Below are 17,017 nucleotides of genomic sequence, written 5' to 3'. Positions count from 1 at the left end.
CAATTTTTGCTATTACAAGTTAGACTAGTTATTAGATGCATACAGCCTGCTTAAAATAAACTCATATTAAATACCCACGCTGCCCCTGCCCTTTTATTTTTATTTTCTGGTTTGTTGAAGAGATGCTTCCTCAGACAAGTTAACTCAACTGAGAAAGTATAACTAAGAAAGTATGCTATTAATTTTCTGGCACGATTACTATGTCTAGCTACCTTTGCCTCTCGGTTTGACAAATGAATATAGTTTATTCAATAACACTCAGCTTTCATAAGTAATTATAGCCCATTTTAAAAAAACGTCAAAACGTCAAACAGGCAATCAACGTTAGCCTATATCTCGCTAACTTCAGCTTGTCGTTGCTCTAACTTGAAACTAAACTTGATTTAAGTGTTTACACTTGATTCATCTGAAAACGAAACAAACACAAGCTGTTAATTGTCAGGTAAAGTAAAAATAAGGAATGTTCTGGAGAAGGGATTGTGTGTAATTGTCCAAAATGTCGAATTCATGGAACGTACATTTCAGCCAGTACCGTCTCATGGAATGCACATCTTTGAAAAATATTGTTAATATGCGACATTACGGTATCAATTATGCATATTTTTGGCACTCCAGCTATGCTACCATCAAACTAGCCACAATGGCACAAGTAAGGAATCGAAAAGTGGTGACTTGACAGTGCAAATATATCAACTATCTTAAAGCCAATTTCGTAAGGTGATAACATGACAATGTCAACGCATAAGCAAAATGTTAAACTTGGAACAGTGGCGGAAACAGAGAGTGCCTGGTGGGAAGGCCTGGAAAAATCTGAGTGAGCACAAATAAATTTCAACACCGCACATCTTCTTCAACAGGGTTAGATATTTACAATGTGGTGACAGCAACAATAATACAGCCACGACTCTTGTTGCGGTATTGTACCTGAAGAGAAGACTACAAACTAAAAAAGGAAACTGTATTGGCCTTACCTTCCTCCAAACGTGTTTTTTGTTTCTTTTAAAGAAAACGGGTCAATGATAGCTGTTCAGCCAAAGTTGGCCTTAACAATTGCCAAGCGGCTGCTACGCGAAACTCAGAACTATTGGCGCGAGTCAAGGTTAACATAACGTAATGTAACCTAACATGAGTCAACAAACGTAAGAGAGGAAGTCCTGGATATTATTATCAATACATAATTCTAATGACTCCAAAGACAAAATAATTCACATTCATGGAAATTAGTGAAAATTAAAAAATGTATTAGAATTTTTTTTTTTTTATGAATCTGAATAGGTGGGCCAGCTGTCAATCTGGGTGAGCCTGGGCACACCCCAGCCCACCCGTAAATCCGCCTCTGACTTGGAAGGAAACATGTCTCATACCTGACAAAATCTACCAATTAAATAAAGAGAACATTCATTCATAAAATGTCAAGTCTTATGTTGCATTTTCTATAAGGTTATTTATTGTTCTTGAGGTAAAACATTTTTTGTCTTTCTTTTGTTTGTTTGTTTGTTTTTTGGGGGGATGGGTCCCTCGCTCAACAATTAACATTGCTTGATTTATACAACGGTTATTAAATTTTTTGCTATATATTGCAACGCTTAATAGCAATACATAGACAACAATAAGCTATATTTCTCCATTAACTGCACAAGCAGTGTATCTGGTAAGGGCAATGCCACAGGTTAATATGGAATACGTGTTGTTAGTGTTGTTGGGACTGTTTGTTTCCTTAGGGTAACTAACATATATTTTTCCGCTTAAATTTCGATGAAATACAGAAAAGAAAAACAAAAAGATTTGATGAATATGGAGGCTAGAACTGGTATGGAATGGGAAAAAAAACAACCATTTTTATTTTGTATTTTGTTTCTGTTGTTTTAACTCTTTTGTTTACGGTTTTCTTATCCATTTTCAAGACCTGCTTTCTACACATTACATTATAGTACAGCCTACATTAATATATACATTTTATATGATTTCTGCACTCAGCAAACAGCACCTAAGTACTCCTCCTGCAGTCAAGCTACAAGAACATGGGGGTTCTCAATTTCATGTAATAAAAGAGCAACAGCCACATTCTTTTAGAACACGCCCATTCATATGTAGCGCCATGCACTGTAAACAACATATGTGATCAAGTCACATCTTTGCATTATTGCCATCTAATTATAAAATACCAGGATGAAAATATAACTTTCAAACAAATCTTATGAGATCACTGACAGTACAGTTCACCTGTTGAATAGACCACACATGCCTACACAAATCATTTATACCCTAGATGACATCAGATGGTGTTTAGTAATTCATCATGTACTGAGGGACCATCTGCCCCATCCAAAAAAGGGACAGGTAATGGAAGTACTTAGCCCATTATGGGACAGGAGTTTTCCCAGTCCTCACACAGGACACCATGTCTTTTACCTGTGTCAATAAAGCACCAATTAAACAAAGTGAACCCAAAACAAAGTAGATGTAAAACAGCTACACAATTAAAGCAGATATACGGGCTGCCAGCGAGATCACTCAGTAACAATGAGGATGTGAATACTGAGTCATTCGCATTATCCAGTCATAATGAATCCAAGGCCTTGGCCTAGAGTACCATCAGGTGGGTCAGTTCTGCTTTTTAGGCCTGTGGGTCAAATAAAGGAGACTTAAAAATGGTCAGGATAAACGCTTAAAAAATTATGTGAGGGTAACCACTGAAGGGGCCTCCAGCAAAGGGCTGAGTTGAGGAAATGGTACAGCCAACAGCCAAAATGCTACAAATGAACAAGTCTATTAGATGCATCTCTTGAATGAAACGTAATTACAGACTTGTGACTTTAATACCTGCTGCTAATTCTTTCCTTTCTAGTTTTTCAACGTGTAATTACAAAACGAAAATTGAAGAGACAAAGTCAATAACTACTAATACATCCTAACTTTTTTAGTAATAAATCCTTTGATTTTCTTCTGATGTTTAATTAACATGTAATTAACCAAGATGTTCATACGCATAACAGCACAGCTTGGTAGAACAATAATCAAAACAGTGATATGATCTGTATCAGGTGTCTTAAATCTCAACGTGAAAAACAAACAAACAAACTGTAGAATATTCTCTCATGAAACCACACCAAGTACCAGCAGGTGCAATAAACAAATGAAAAAAAAAAGAGATTCTGTTGCTATCACAGTTAGATTAATAGGTCACTGTACAATTAAAGAAAAGGTTAACAATTCCTCCTATGACACATGTGGTGTACATTACAATTCCAAACCAAAAATCATGCCACAACAGTTCATATTGGACACAGTCAAATGTCAATGTCTAAATGTAAATTGACAATAACACTGATTTTTAATGCCTAATAATACTACCGCATTAACCTGGGCCTGTAGAGTAAGTAAAGCTAGGTAAAGCTGAATACAGTTTCTTCTCATTATCATCAAAGGTATGTAAAAAGTCAACAGTTCCCTTAATTTCATTGACCTATTGGGCACTGTAGGAAATCCAGCAAAACCAGATAGAGCCAGGGTGTCACATCCTAGTATTTCCCAGGTTTGTGGTCTAGAGTTCTTGCTTGGTCAGGCTGATTTGTGGTAGGTCTTGGCATACATATACATATGTTTATGTTTTGGAAAATGTCAAACAGGCAGCGTAGAGGGGGACAAGGAACAGAAAGGGCATAGGAGGGCTCAAAGCTGAGTTCAGTGAGATTCTCCATTGACTGAGGAGGCCTCTCCTCGCGGCGAGGAGGACCTGGATATCCCTCGCTCTGTGTTGTCGGAACTTGAGCCACTTTGACTGTGCTGGTCTGCTGAAGTGGCACTGGAAGAGCAACTGGATGAGGGCTTGGTTTTTTCCTTAAAGTCTGTAATGATGACTGTAAGGTCACCTACTGTGACCTCCAAGTGTTGCGCGCTGCTTCGGTCTATGTTTTTTAACCTGGGCCTGAGGAGCAGAGAGAGGAGAAAAAAGAGCATATAGTTTAAATGTTTAAACATAGCAGTGGTTGATGTAACTGTTAAATCTTGCAGGTTTGAAACATGACAACAATTTCACATCTTCATAAACCAAGAAAAATTCCTCGTAGGGATAAACCTACTTGGCAATAAACCAAATTCTGATTCTGATAAAGGTTTAATTTCTAAAAAGGAAAAAATAGTTTCCCAACTCAGACCCTGCAAACCCACTACAGAAGGTTCCATTACAACAATAACACAACAGATTCACCTCATCTCTGATAAGTCAACGGGTGTGTGTGTGTGTGTGTGTGTGTTGGGGAGGCTAGAGCAAAAACATTCCATGCAATAGGCCTCTGAGACCAGAACTGGGAAATACTGTGCACGTGAATTAATTAAGACCGCTTTTTGGTGATAAGATAATAAAATGATAGTAAGAACATTCACCACATGTTAGCCCTTCTGTAAGATTGCATAGCATACTGTGCGATTCAGAGCAAAAGTGTCAGTTATAAATTCTGCACAGCTGCATTTGTCATAGAATGTGCAATCTCCTGACCTGCGCAAACTTGTTTTTAAGCATGTGTCATACATATGCACATACACTGTATGGTCGCCCTTAGAAAGCACCAGATCATAGCCTGAAATGTGATCTTCTGGAGCGGGCTTAAAGAAAACATATACCCTTGCTAGGGGTCGGTGATATTTCGAAATATACTCAATGTATCGCAGCTTGTTCTACGTGCAACGTACTAAATGTATAGTAAATGTAGTAAACTATATTGCGAACATCAAGTACAAAATGTCAAATAACTTTTTTTAAGCCGCCGGCATGAGACTCGCTTTGGCATTTTGCTTCTCCCGCTCTCTCCCTCTCACAGAGACAAAAAGAAAAAAACTCACATACATACGTCACACACGCTCACCCACCCATCCAGACCACTCGCCTGGGCAAGTGTGTGTGACAAATATAGGTGAAACGTGTGTTTTTGTATCTGGAGGGAACAGGGAAAGAGCCTGGAAAGAAGGGAAGCGCCAAAGTGAGTTTACACGTGTTGAGTTCAGAAATGGTTAGAGGAGATGGAGGCGGACGAACTGGTTCCAAGAAGAAACAGCACTGGATCCATCATCTGGCAGTGCTTTGGTTATTGCAAGGGAGATGTTGAGTAAATACTGTTTTGTTAAATTTAACTTGGTTGTGATTTCCCCCTTTTTGCATGTAAGTTTAAAATGGTTCCAATAGAAACCACTAATGCATATAAACAAGAATGTTTTAATGTAGACCTGTGTTGCAGGGACTACTAGAATCATCATACTGGTGTGATTGTGTGCATTGAAGGGTGAAATCAAGCATTTACGAAGTGCTTTAGAGGAGATTTCAAAATATCGAGATACATATCGAGTATCATGATATAGCCTAAAAATACTGTGATATTATTTATAGGCCATATCGCCCAGCCCTAAGCTGATACAATTTAAGAATGACCTCCATGTAATTTAACATCTGATGCCATTTTTCTGACACGCACTTCAACTGAACCAGTGTCTAACCTTTTTTAGTGTTGTTGTTTACATGTTGAAATTCAGCATGTATATTCATGAATGACATTCCGACAGAGAGAACACCTTTACATCTTGTCTTACAGACCAACAGAGAAAATATGCTGTGTGTGACAATGAATCCGAGAGTGCAGATCACGTAACAGTTTGCACAGGCTAGAAACAGGTCTTTATTTTAAAAAACAGTGGTTTTGGAATTCAGTGCCATGGTAAATGGCATACTATATTTACGATACTTTAAAAGAATTTTAGGTTAATACAAAAATTTTTTAACATAACATCCAGTACAGTGTCCAAAAATAGCAACTTGTAATATTACTTGTATCCAAAAACTAATATCCTACATCAAAATAGTACAAAACAAAAACCTAAAAATGCCAGTCAAAGTACCACTAAACACCAAGGTATGAACAGTATTGAGACTATATTCCAAAAGCTTCCCCTTTAATAAACACATCACCTCATTTTCTTGTGGCTATTTTTCTTCAGCGTTGGCTCTTTATCGCTCTTTTCTTTATCCGTCTTTTCTTTTTTCTCTTTCTTTGGCTGCGTGGGCGAGGCAAACTGCTGTGGGACTTGCTGTGCGACCAGCTGGGAGACAGGCCGTGGCTTTCTGTGAAAAAAAAAAACATAGCAATGAAAGAGACTGAGAGAAAGAGAGAGAGAGAGAGAGAGAGATGGAGTAAGTGAACAAGGGGTGCAAATCACAATTACCTCATCGATCCTGAGCAAAGTAAGAGAGGAGGCAAAGAACACTGTTCAGCTTGAAGCACTGCATGTTCAGACAGGTTTTTACGAATGATGCAGAGGGAAAAGTTGGTGCAGGGTATGAAAACAAAGAAATTGTCAAGTTTCCCTTATGTAAGAGCTGCAATACACCCAACTGTCATGTATTTCTTACAGGTAGGGTGAGAAGTAAGGATATACACAAAAAACACCCGCAGCAAAACCTAATAAGAAGACTAGTAGGGATGAGGCCATTAATCTCCATTAACATGTCATGGACATACGACAGAGGTTTTAGTAATATCCTATTTTACAATATCTTCTTCAATTTTATTTTCAGTTCAGTAAGACTGTCTCAGCCTTTACAAGCTGTCTTTCCTCTTAGTATCTGCATTACTGTGATTAATGGGGTAACACGTTATGAAATTAGGACATCAGAAAGGATTTAGATGAACAAAGATTCTATGAACATTTACCTCACTGTTCTCCATTTACAGCTTTATACTCATCTCTAATTTCTTTCATTCAATTTTTGTCTGTCTTTTTTAGTGATTATCTTATACATAGCAGTATTTCACATTACACATGAAACCAGCATTTCAGAGGTCAGTAAACTCTGAGACCTACACAGCCTCTTTCTCTCTCTCTGTCTAAGAGACACACACACACACACACACACACACACACGTGATTCACTCTAGCTGTTTTTACACTCCGCATTGACATTCTCTCTGCTCAGAGGAATCGATTGCTGCTTTTGACACACTTTTCTGCTCCTTTTCACGCCTGGTGTTGGGATTGGCACTAATCCTGCTTATTCCTTCTCTTCACACATCAGAATGAAAGAGCAGATTTGACTGACCCTCTTTCATCTTGAGCCCAAATGCTGGTGACGGAGAGCCAGTTTGTTTCACTCCTCTGCTATTTCCAGCTCTAATCTTCTGACAAATACATGGCCTGCTTTGTCAAAGCCTTCAACACTCTATGTATTGGTGAATGGGCAAAAACAGAAACCTGTAATGAGTGCAAAGCATGCGAAGTGACCAATCTCTGACAAGATTGACAATGCACCAGCTGAGCACTACTTAGAGGTAAAAGCCTTCAAAATCTGGTCACTAGAGGTCAACAACTGTTTCTATGGAATGTTCCATTGTAGCACAAGGTGGTGATAGTGAACATCTGGTAAAATGGAGAACTTACTGGTGCAGGGGTTTTGGTTCAATCTTCTCAGCAAAAAGCAACACTTTTAACACTCAATGGCCAAATCAGCAAATGGCAGCAGTATATGTACGTGCAAAACCCATAAGACAGACCATGTCACTGATCATGCATGACAACACTGATAATAAATGAACAAGCTGCTGGTTTAAAGAGATCAGGGCCTAAGCTATAAAACAATACAAAAAAACATGACTGTGATTTCATAGTAACAACTACCAAAGAAATACATCATGTTAGGCCTTTTTTTACTTTTATTTCTCAGTAAAACCATTCAGATTTGAGTCCTGTTTTATGACCAGGGTAGCGTACTCTGGGGCTGCTATGTCTGCATGCCGGTGGAATGGTGTCATCATTACACTGTGCTGGTCTGTGCTCCAAGGATGAGATAGAGACCATGATTAATGGGCCTCACAGTCAGAACATGCTATCGCCATGTGGCTATCGCCATGCAACAGCGCAGTCCTGTATTTGACAGATGGCCTCTCCTGCCTCCTGTGGGTTAGTGATGGCTGCACAGCCCTCTACTCCAACCATATCAGACCCAGGAGGGCCCAAGTGAAAATGAGGCCAGACGTTAACACCCTTTCAGCGTTTGTACTATTTAGAGGGCTTCTCTTCCATTAGTCTTTCCGTAGCATTTTCTTTTGAAAGTTAAAGGCAGCTTACAACGTGCAGATCCTTTTTAGGTCAATCACACACTCAGAAAAGGAAAAAAATCCTGAATCATCTATGATAGATTTAAATGTTACAGGTGTGATTCATCTGTGGTATGAAGACCTGCTGTGTTAGTGCTCTTCAGTGAGCTGGCAGAGAGGGTAATAAAATTGTAGACATGTATCGGGCAAACCTACTATTAGAGGTGCTTGGAGACCACTGCAGAAGCACACCTTGCTCATTTGTATAACACTACAAATTCTAACGATTGTATTTTAGAAACCATCTGAATGTGTATTTGTCCATTGGTGTTACTGAAACAGCTGCTTGTTTGTCTCTCTGACAAATTAATAATGACTCTCTAGCTAAGATATAGATCCTTGCAGAATTTTTAGGAGAAAGTAATCAGGTAAATAATTATTTACCACCAGTACTTGCAAGACTGTATTAATACCCCACTGCAGAAAACTGGTTACCCAACAGTGAATGTGTTCGTGTCTTTACACACATAATGTGGCATTCTGATATGAACCGTTTTCACTAATCAAAACAAATCTATCAGGAAGACGTGAACACTTTTCAAGAATTTACACAAACCCTCCCATCTGTCACTTTAACATATCCATTTCAATCACTACAAGCACTCCTCCCAATGAACCACATAAAACACACTGATTACAACATGCTGAGAAGTGCATCAGTGTCAGAATCAATGAGAATCTGTTTGTTAGTCTTGCTCAGTAAAGGATTTTGTAAACCGCTCAGCAGTTTTCCCATCACCATTCAGACTGTCATCACTGCTGAGCTGAAGTACAGATCTGTCTGGGCTGCACTGGCAAAAGGGCAAATGCATTTTCCACCCTGAGCTGTTTCTAAAACAATAGTCTAACAAGCTGAGAGACCATTTCACCTCAGGCAGAGTGTGTCAGTGCTAACATTAGTGAAAGAGTGTAGGGTTCCCTGTCTTTTGTGGGGCTGGCTCCAATCAATCTAAGCAAGCAGTCCTTCTGCTTGTCTTCAACCTATCATTCTATCAGCACAGAGATAAATCTTTCACCCAGTGAAAAGGGGGGAATTAAACTAGCGTTGAAAGGAGGAATAAGTGAGCTCTAATCTGTATATTTTATAGGACATTGTTTAGCACTGACTTGATGGAGGTGCCCCTAAGCTGTAGGCTACACAAAGCTGCACAACTTCTCATGGTCAGTGTTAGTTAGTGGCACCTCTAACAATCATTACAATGTGCTCATGGCTTATAATAATGAGTGTCTGATCCCTGTTTTGCTCTCTGCTATTGTTCATTAGTTTTTGTTGACGTGTCATCCTCAACTGTCAAGTTTAGCACATAGCTGCAGAAATGTGCTTTCAATTAGTGCTGTGAAGGCAGTGGAAGCTCTGCTAGAAGTCCGCTTCATAAAACATTCATCTTCACTTCTGAGGCAGTGAGCAGAACCCCCTCCTAAATGAACTCCACGAAATCTTTCATCTAAAACTACACTGACCTGCTTAATTGAGCAGAAACAAAGCTTTCAACACAAAAACAAACAAAGGAGCATCAATCACATTCCTTATTTATGATCAGTCTTGCACGAGCTTGTGTCAAAAAAGTTGGTGAAGAACATCTGTGGTGAAACACAGCAGTGCAGTTGCACGCTTGAACTGAACAGTGGACCAAGCTGTAAGGTCCGAATTCCTGTACGAGTATCGGTGAATCACCGTTACGAGAAGATGTGCGATGTCAAGTTAATTTAAAGAACATGGGGTACCCTCACAAAACAAAATTCATAAACAAACACAGCCAAAGCATATATCCAATTTAGGTTCATCACACTCATGAAGTTCACCCTCCCTTCCCCTCTCTCTCTCAGCCTCTGGCTGTGGGTTTAAGTCTTGATGAGATCGTACCACCTCTGATGACAGCCTCCTGATTAAGCCATTGCATACTAATGAGCTATGGGTGTCTGGCAGCCAGCTGCTGTACCGACCTCACTCTTCTACAATGGCTCCCTCCACACACCTCCTCTCTCTCTCTCTCTCTCTCTCTCTCTCTCTCTCACACACACACACACATACATACACACACACAGGCACGTCATGCTGAGTTCAACCAGTCAGCACAGGATCAGCTTGCTCTGTTTTATAACAGCATGCACAACAACAGTCATAATCCATATTTAATCTGCCATTATTTAGAAGTATAATGTGAGTCTTACAGCATCAAAGTATATTGAAGGCAATCTGTAGGAGCTAAGATCGTTCATGTGTACAGAGGGCCCAAGAAATCCAGTGATGTCACACTAGAATGAATGTGTCATTTCCTGTTGTTTTGTCCAAAATGCCAATGTCAGAGCAAATGCATGCTGGAGGACCCAGAGGAGAACAGACATTGTTTAAGTCTGCTCCCAAAAACTGCTGTACAAAATGATAAAGGCGCCCTTCCTCTCCCTCTCCATTTCCACTGAGGTCATTTACACCACGCCATGTCAAAGCCCCAAGACAAGTGCAAATCTGATGAACTGAAGCAGACCAATGAGATAAAAAATTGGCCATTGTCATCTAATCTCCATTTGAAATGACACAAATTTCTACTGCTGGGTTAGACGCAGAGTTGAGGCACTGCCTCGTGGTGCAGGGAGAAACGCCACTTCTGGAATTCATCAGATCGTATCTCATAATTGGTCTTTCCAAAATAACAAGATAAACAATTAAGTAGAGAAAAAAAGACAAATATTATTGATTAGTCTTCTTGTTTTAGCGGTAGTGTAGCATTTCTTTTTTCTGTAGAAATAAGCCTAACATCGACATTACACTACCATGGCTAAAATCTGACCTACTCCACTATTTTCCCCATGGATTAAGTTCAAAATCGTGAACGGTAACATGGGAGCGCACAAACTATTCAGGAGTCTATTACGATCATGCTTTTCGACAAACGGGACTTCGAGCTCTCATGAATGGCCTACAGTCTGCGTGGATGATTCTAAAAAAAAAAAAAAAAAAAAAAAACTAAGAAAAAATTCCTGTAAATATACAACACATATGAATTCAAAGCATGTTGTAAAGCTGTGAAATACTTTACAGTGATTACGTCTGACAGTCGGTGGTGTCCGATGTGTGTTCCAAGATGCCAAAATTATTGGTTGTAAAAGTATCCAAATGAAGCAATTTAAAAGCCTTTGCATATTAAGTCGGCTATGATTTAACATTCATTAGACAAAAATATCGCTGGGTTTCGATATTGCCTACGTAATTTCTTGCGATTAAGGTTATCCCGGCTTGTTTTGTCCCTCACGTTGCTTACAATTTTGTTGCTACATTGTTTCTGACAAGAAATGTTTGTCTCTTAACACATTTTTACAGTTACGAGTCAAGCAGAACGCATCACGATGTGTGCTCAATAACAGCTCTGCCTAATGTTATGGTGTAGGAAACAACTGATCCACTCACCTTGTTGACGTTCCTTTTCTCACATCGCACATCATGCATTTGAACGCTTCGGCGCTGTTCTTGAATGTGCAGACGCTACAATCCCAATATCCGTCGTCAGACGAGGGCTTCGGTTGCCGCTTCGGCCTTAACACAAACAAACAGATAGAAAACCATAGCTTCACATATCCAACTGCCGCTATTCGGAATACCTGTACCCGTTTGTTCTCTCTTGGAAACATGAACAGCTGAGCCTTCCAAGAGCACTTGGTTTTAATGAGGTCTAGGATATGACACTGTAATAAAACAGCCAGTCCGCCATGGTGGCTACTCTGTTGCGGCTACCTCTTTCACACATAGCCTACGCGGCGAGCGCGCAGTCTGTTTAATTTGTGGTGCTGTTCACATCCCCGTGAGTGCGTGCCAACCAAGAGGCACAAGTTTTTACCTGGTCGGACTCCTCTTGTCTCCCATGCTGCTGAAACTTTGTCTGCTAGTGATGAAATACGTACAGTAACTATTTTGTGAAACCTCGATGCGCCCTTTTACTGCGCGGATCCCAGCTGTCGTGGAAACTCCAGCGAAGAGATGATCACGTGACCGACTACATCCAATCAATTTGACAATAATTTCTTACTCTGGGTCGTTGGGTTTGCATAAAAGAGCTCTGATATAAACGTTGTAGAGCGACCTAACGCTCTCTACTGATCAAAAGAATGCTCCAGTCAGTCAAATCTCTTGGTCTTAATAAATCAAAAGATCCACGGACTTCGCCCAGTGCTTTACAAAAAGCATGTTTTGCCTCTAAAATCCTACCGATCAAAAGACATGATTAACATTTTCGTCTCAGCATCAAAAGCATGTTAGAGAGATTTACACTACATCCATCACCCTGTGCTTGATTTGGGAATGTCACCAACTGCTCAGAGGCTATTTGGACATATTGTCCGCCTGCGTGTGCAGACACACACACCTCTCCTTTCTCTCTCTCTCTCTCTCTTACACACACACACACACACACACACACACACCTCTTTCTGTCCCCCCCCCCCCTCTCTCTCACACACACGCGCAGACCCTCTGACTTTCATTTGTCTCTTTGTATTTGGTTGTCTGAAGTTCTTAGGCTGAACTCCTCACGTCATTACAGTTCATTTCGGCCACAAAGGTGAGCTTATTGAAGATGACTTCAACGGTGTACACAGTCTCTTATATATAAATGAGAGCTGGCTACACCTGCTCTATCACTGCATATGACTTCCTATTGGACAGTCAGTGAAACTATGACGCACCCACCCCCCACTCCACATATCTTCCATAAGTGTAGTATTTTTTTGGTGTATGTGTGAGTGTCTGTGTTTTGTTTGTTAGACCACACAGCAAGGAGACAACTCATACAACATTAAAAAATAAAGAAAATGGAGAAATACAATGATAATAATGAAACACAATGAAATTGACCGTTTTAACATGGCGCTAAGGAAATTTAAAATCTGTTGTTCTGTTATTGCAAACACATGAGGCATAGGGAGCTTCCAATCCAATTCTTAAAAGATTAAGATTAGTTTTAGACTAAATTTTGAAAAAGAAACAGTTCAATAGGTTGACCAAATTTTGTCAAGAAAAAATTTTGTCAAGTGTAGAGCAATAAAGGCTTTGGGGTAGAGTGGATGAGGTTACAGCGAGTAGCTATTTATGATATATATTGACTTCTGGGGGTTTCCCATGTCCCTTTCAAAGCAGGCAGTATAAGAATGGATCCCACTCACTTGTAAATGTTACCTTAACCATTTATCTACAAATACAGTTGGTAGCTAAGCCCAACTGTCAATTTGGCTACTAAAAAGTTAGAGTTAAAATGGGTTGTAATGTGTTACATCAATTCTACAGTTGTCCATGTTTAAATATGTGTTTGGAAGTCCCGGCAATGTAACAGGCCTAGAAAATCAAATGAACACACACACACACCCTGTCCAACAGAATTTTGATAGATGCAAAGAGGTCAAAAGGTTAATAAAAAAGTATTTTATTTCTCGATGCCAGTTCTTAAAATATCTACATAACCAACAAAATCACAACAAAATATCTATAGACAACAAAAATCACACACACACACACACACACACTCCCCTGTCAGAAATCCCTCTTAACAAGGAATAATTTTAGGGATTTAATTAATCTACCTAGTGCTTAATTTACACAAGTAGAGCAAGGATTACATATTACAGCTGAGGGGAGGGCTAAAATCATTTTGAGTCAAACATTGTCCTCTTCAGGTTTGACACAGCTGTAAAGCTGACCTTCTGAAACTTCTATTGCTGCATATTTATGAGCTGCTGTGCTTTCAAAGACATCAGTCACTCAGCTCTTCCTCATCACTGAAGTAGGTACTCTTTTTGATCCTTGGTTTGTGTGAGTCCTCTGACGTAGAGGCCCGGGCAGAGTCCTCAGGCACCTGTGTCCGCCGCCTCTCCTCCTCCTCAATACGAGCTTGCTGATGATGGAAAGAAAAAAATACCAAAGAGTCAAATTATCAACCTATTACAGTATGTAAAAAAAAAAAATAGTAGACACAATTTTGATTATATAGGTGTAGTTCAAAACGGGCAGACTTTTTGAGTATGCAATCCAGGCACTGAGGTTTCCTGTCTTAGGACAAATATTTCACTGAGTTGCACAAAATCTTTTTTTGGTGATTTTTTAAGCATTTCTCCTCCCACGGGTCATGTTTTGTATCACTCCAGTAAGCAAAATGGTTTGATTTGTTCGCTGTACCTGGAAGGCAATTGCCTGACTGAGGCTATCAAGTGCAGGATCCTCTCCTTCATCCTCACTTTCATCTGGCTCCCTGGGCAGAGAGAAAGATGTAAATGCAAATGTAAATCTCTGTGATCGCACACACAGCAGCGAATTTGTCCTCTGCGTTTAACCCATCCAACACACAGGTAGTGAACACACACAGCAGACACAGGAACAGTTCCTTGCACCCGTGGGGCATTGGGGTTAAGTGCCTTGCCCAAGGGCATGCAGCTGTGGATGTCGGTCCTGGGAATCGAACTGGCAACCCTCCAGTCACGAGCCCGATTCTCTAACCTCTAGACCTCTAACCTTTTGTGACGTGCTGCCCTGTGGTCTCTAACTCACTCACACAAAACAGTTTACTGTCATTCAGTATGCCTAAAAACTAATTTTGCAAAGCATAATTTCCAAATAATTTGCTTAGGAAATACAACTTACCCCTCCTCTGGCTCCAGTACCTTCTTCTTCTTCTTTTTCTTCTCCTTCTTTGGGGGAGGTTCTCTTTCTCCAAGAAGATTTTTTGGACAGGAATAGCTTAAGTGACCAGTATCCTAAGTAAACAAAGCAAATGCATATATGTAGCTGAAACCTGAGTCAACCCTAGAGTGACTAACAAAAGTACTGAAAGAGGGGCTCGTCCAGGATTTGAATCACATTCATTCAAAAGGAACAAATTTGAATTTTTAAATTTAATGTAATGTAGAAGGAAATTACAATCTAAGGTCTTATTGTAACAACTCAGACCCTGTGTTGACTGTAAAAAATGATTATTCAACTGAATTGAAGACTGAGTGCTGATTAAGATACTCTTTGTAACTTACCCCACATTCATAACACCTTGACTTATCTGTGTAGTTCCTTCTTCTGATGAATTCTGCTGCTCTGCCATTGTCAATGGCAATACTGGCCTTCACCGTCCTACCAAACAGCTGCAGTAAGAATGCAAGGTTTATGAGGGTGAATTATGACACTTCATGAACAAGAGTATTGACTCATCATGACTAAGTATCAAAATAATTAATTACATCAACCAATAATCATACCTGTTTGTTGTTCAGTGACCGAGCACAACAATGGGCAGACTCTTTATCCAAGAAAAGAACAAATGCCACACCTTTGCTCATCCGTGTTTGCTTATCTTTGACAATAGTCACCCTTAAAATAACAACAGTATGTACAAGTTTGAGCATTAGGTCAGTTTCTAACATGCATATACATTTTGGTCAGCACCAAAAGTATTTAAGTCTAATTCAAACATGGTGTCTGAATACAGACATGCAAAAAAAAAAAAAAACACATTGAGTTAAAACCTATTACAAAGATGGGTACTTACTTGACAACTTTTCCATATTTACTGCATAACTAAAAATACAAAATAAAATAGGTATATAGATTAAAAGATGATTCAGGCAAAGGTAGTTTGATTGGTCGAACCTTTAAAACTACAATTCTTTGCACACTATGTGCGACTGCTGATTAATAACAGTGAGCACACTGGCACAGGGTCAGGTGTAGTTCTTGCAGACTTGTCTAAACAATAAGCGTTCAGTTTGGGGGTCTAAGACAGTAGTTCTCAACTCCAGTCCCGAGGGCCTCCTTTCCTGCATGTCTTTGTTTTAACTCTTCATTAACACAGTTGATTGAGCTAATCAAAGGATTGATGATTAGTTGATTAGTGGAATAAGGTGCATTAGTCCTGAGCTGAAACAAAACACACCTTACTCCACTGATCAACTAGTCATTAAGCCCTTGATAAGCTCAATCAACTATGATAATGAAGAGAGCAGGAACACATCCAGGAAAGGAGGCCCTCAGGATTGGAGTTGAGAACTACTGGTCTGAGAATTTTACAGGTCTAATCATTCAGAGTTGGTTGGTGGTTCTTAGTCATCAGGAATAAAAAAACTAGCTTACTAACGATTTATACACGAATGGATCCACACGTCCAAATTATGGGGTAAAAGAGAAACGTGCTGTCCAGTGGGGATGGCAACTACACAATTTATCTACTGTATTACAGCGAGAAACGTGTGCTTACCTTGTGCAAATCGTTGTTTGTCAGAGAGAAGGGTATATTGGACACGTAAACCGTGCTTTTGCTTGGTGCTAAGCCGCCACTCATCTTTTCTTCCTTATAATGGTATGCTCTACGTACACATGGAATTAAAACATGAAAATATACATGTTTAAAAGGATTAAAAACAAATGAAGCCTTGGCTGTTTGGTTGCAACTTCACAACAACTCTGGCATGGTTTGTAATTAAGACAACTAACCCCGATATGAAGACAAAGACAAAACTTACTGTCTCGTTTAGCTTTCAGTCACACTATCTCTCGCCCATGCTTGTAACCTTTTATTTGATCTACGTTATATATATATATATTTCGTATCAGAGGTTTATCCAAGAGTGCTGGAAAGTACTTCCGGATGATCAGTCTCTGTGAGTTATTGCAATATAGAAGTCCTACAATTGGGAGATTTGAGTTACAGTTGACATCTGGATCTACATCATTGAACGAAACAGCTTATCTGATGAAAGTGACACCTACTCTGTAGGGGTTTTCTTTTGTAATTCGTTATACTTCCAGCAAAGCAAGAGCTAAAAAGGGTCGGGCAATCTGATTATTCATTTTAAAATACTGTATTTGTTTATCCGCATTTTTATGTAAATATTTATTTATTTTACTTACT

At 39.5% G+C, this 17,017-nt stretch overlaps 2 protein-coding genes across 3 annotated transcripts; both read right to left on the bottom strand.

Moving 5' to 3' along the window:
* Window positions 1–3,046: 3,046 nt before the first annotated feature.
* yaf2 (YY1 associated factor 2) lies at window positions 3,047–12,056 on the bottom strand. 2 transcript variants are annotated; one of them, XM_030782149.1, is made up of 4 exons: window positions 11,975–12,056; window positions 11,548–11,673; window positions 5,960–6,112; window positions 3,047–3,928 (listed from the first exon to the last, which is right to left on the bottom strand). In XM_030782149.1, exons 1-4 carry the CDS (start codon window positions 11,998–12,000, stop codon window positions 3,685–3,687), a joined length of 549 nt encoding a protein of 182 aa, XP_030638009.1. In that variant the 5' UTR covers window positions 12,001–12,056; the 3' UTR covers window positions 3,047–3,684. The 2 variants fall into 2 exon arrangements, with proteins under 2 accessions (XP_030638009.1, XP_030638018.1); XM_030782158.1 differs by lacking the exon at window positions 11,548–11,673 and having other exon boundaries at window positions 11,975–12,000.
* Window positions 12,057–13,643: 1,587 nt separating this feature from the next.
* zcrb1 (zinc finger CCHC-type and RNA binding motif 1) lies at window positions 13,644–16,680 on the bottom strand. Its single transcript, XM_030785683.1, has 8 exons — window positions 16,629–16,680; window positions 16,364–16,472; window positions 15,659–15,687; window positions 15,369–15,480; window positions 15,147–15,254; window positions 14,764–14,876; window positions 14,302–14,374; window positions 13,644–14,020 (listed from the first exon to the last, which is right to left on the bottom strand). Exons 2-8 carry the CDS (start codon window positions 16,445–16,447, stop codon window positions 13,880–13,882), a joined length of 660 nt encoding a protein of 219 aa, XP_030641543.1. The 5' UTR covers window positions 16,448–16,472; window positions 16,629–16,680; the 3' UTR covers window positions 13,644–13,879.
* Window positions 16,681–17,017: the final 337 nt, after the last annotated feature.

This window comes from Chanos chanos, chromosome 1 (genome assembly GCF_902362185.1).
Source record: "Chanos chanos chromosome 1, fChaCha1.1, whole genome shotgun sequence".
NCBI classification, from domain to species: Eukaryota; Metazoa; Chordata; class Actinopteri; order Gonorynchiformes; family Chanidae; genus Chanos; species Chanos chanos.
The sequence above is the reverse complement of the archived record's forward strand: the minus strand, read 5'-3'. Positions and strand labels throughout refer to the sequence as shown.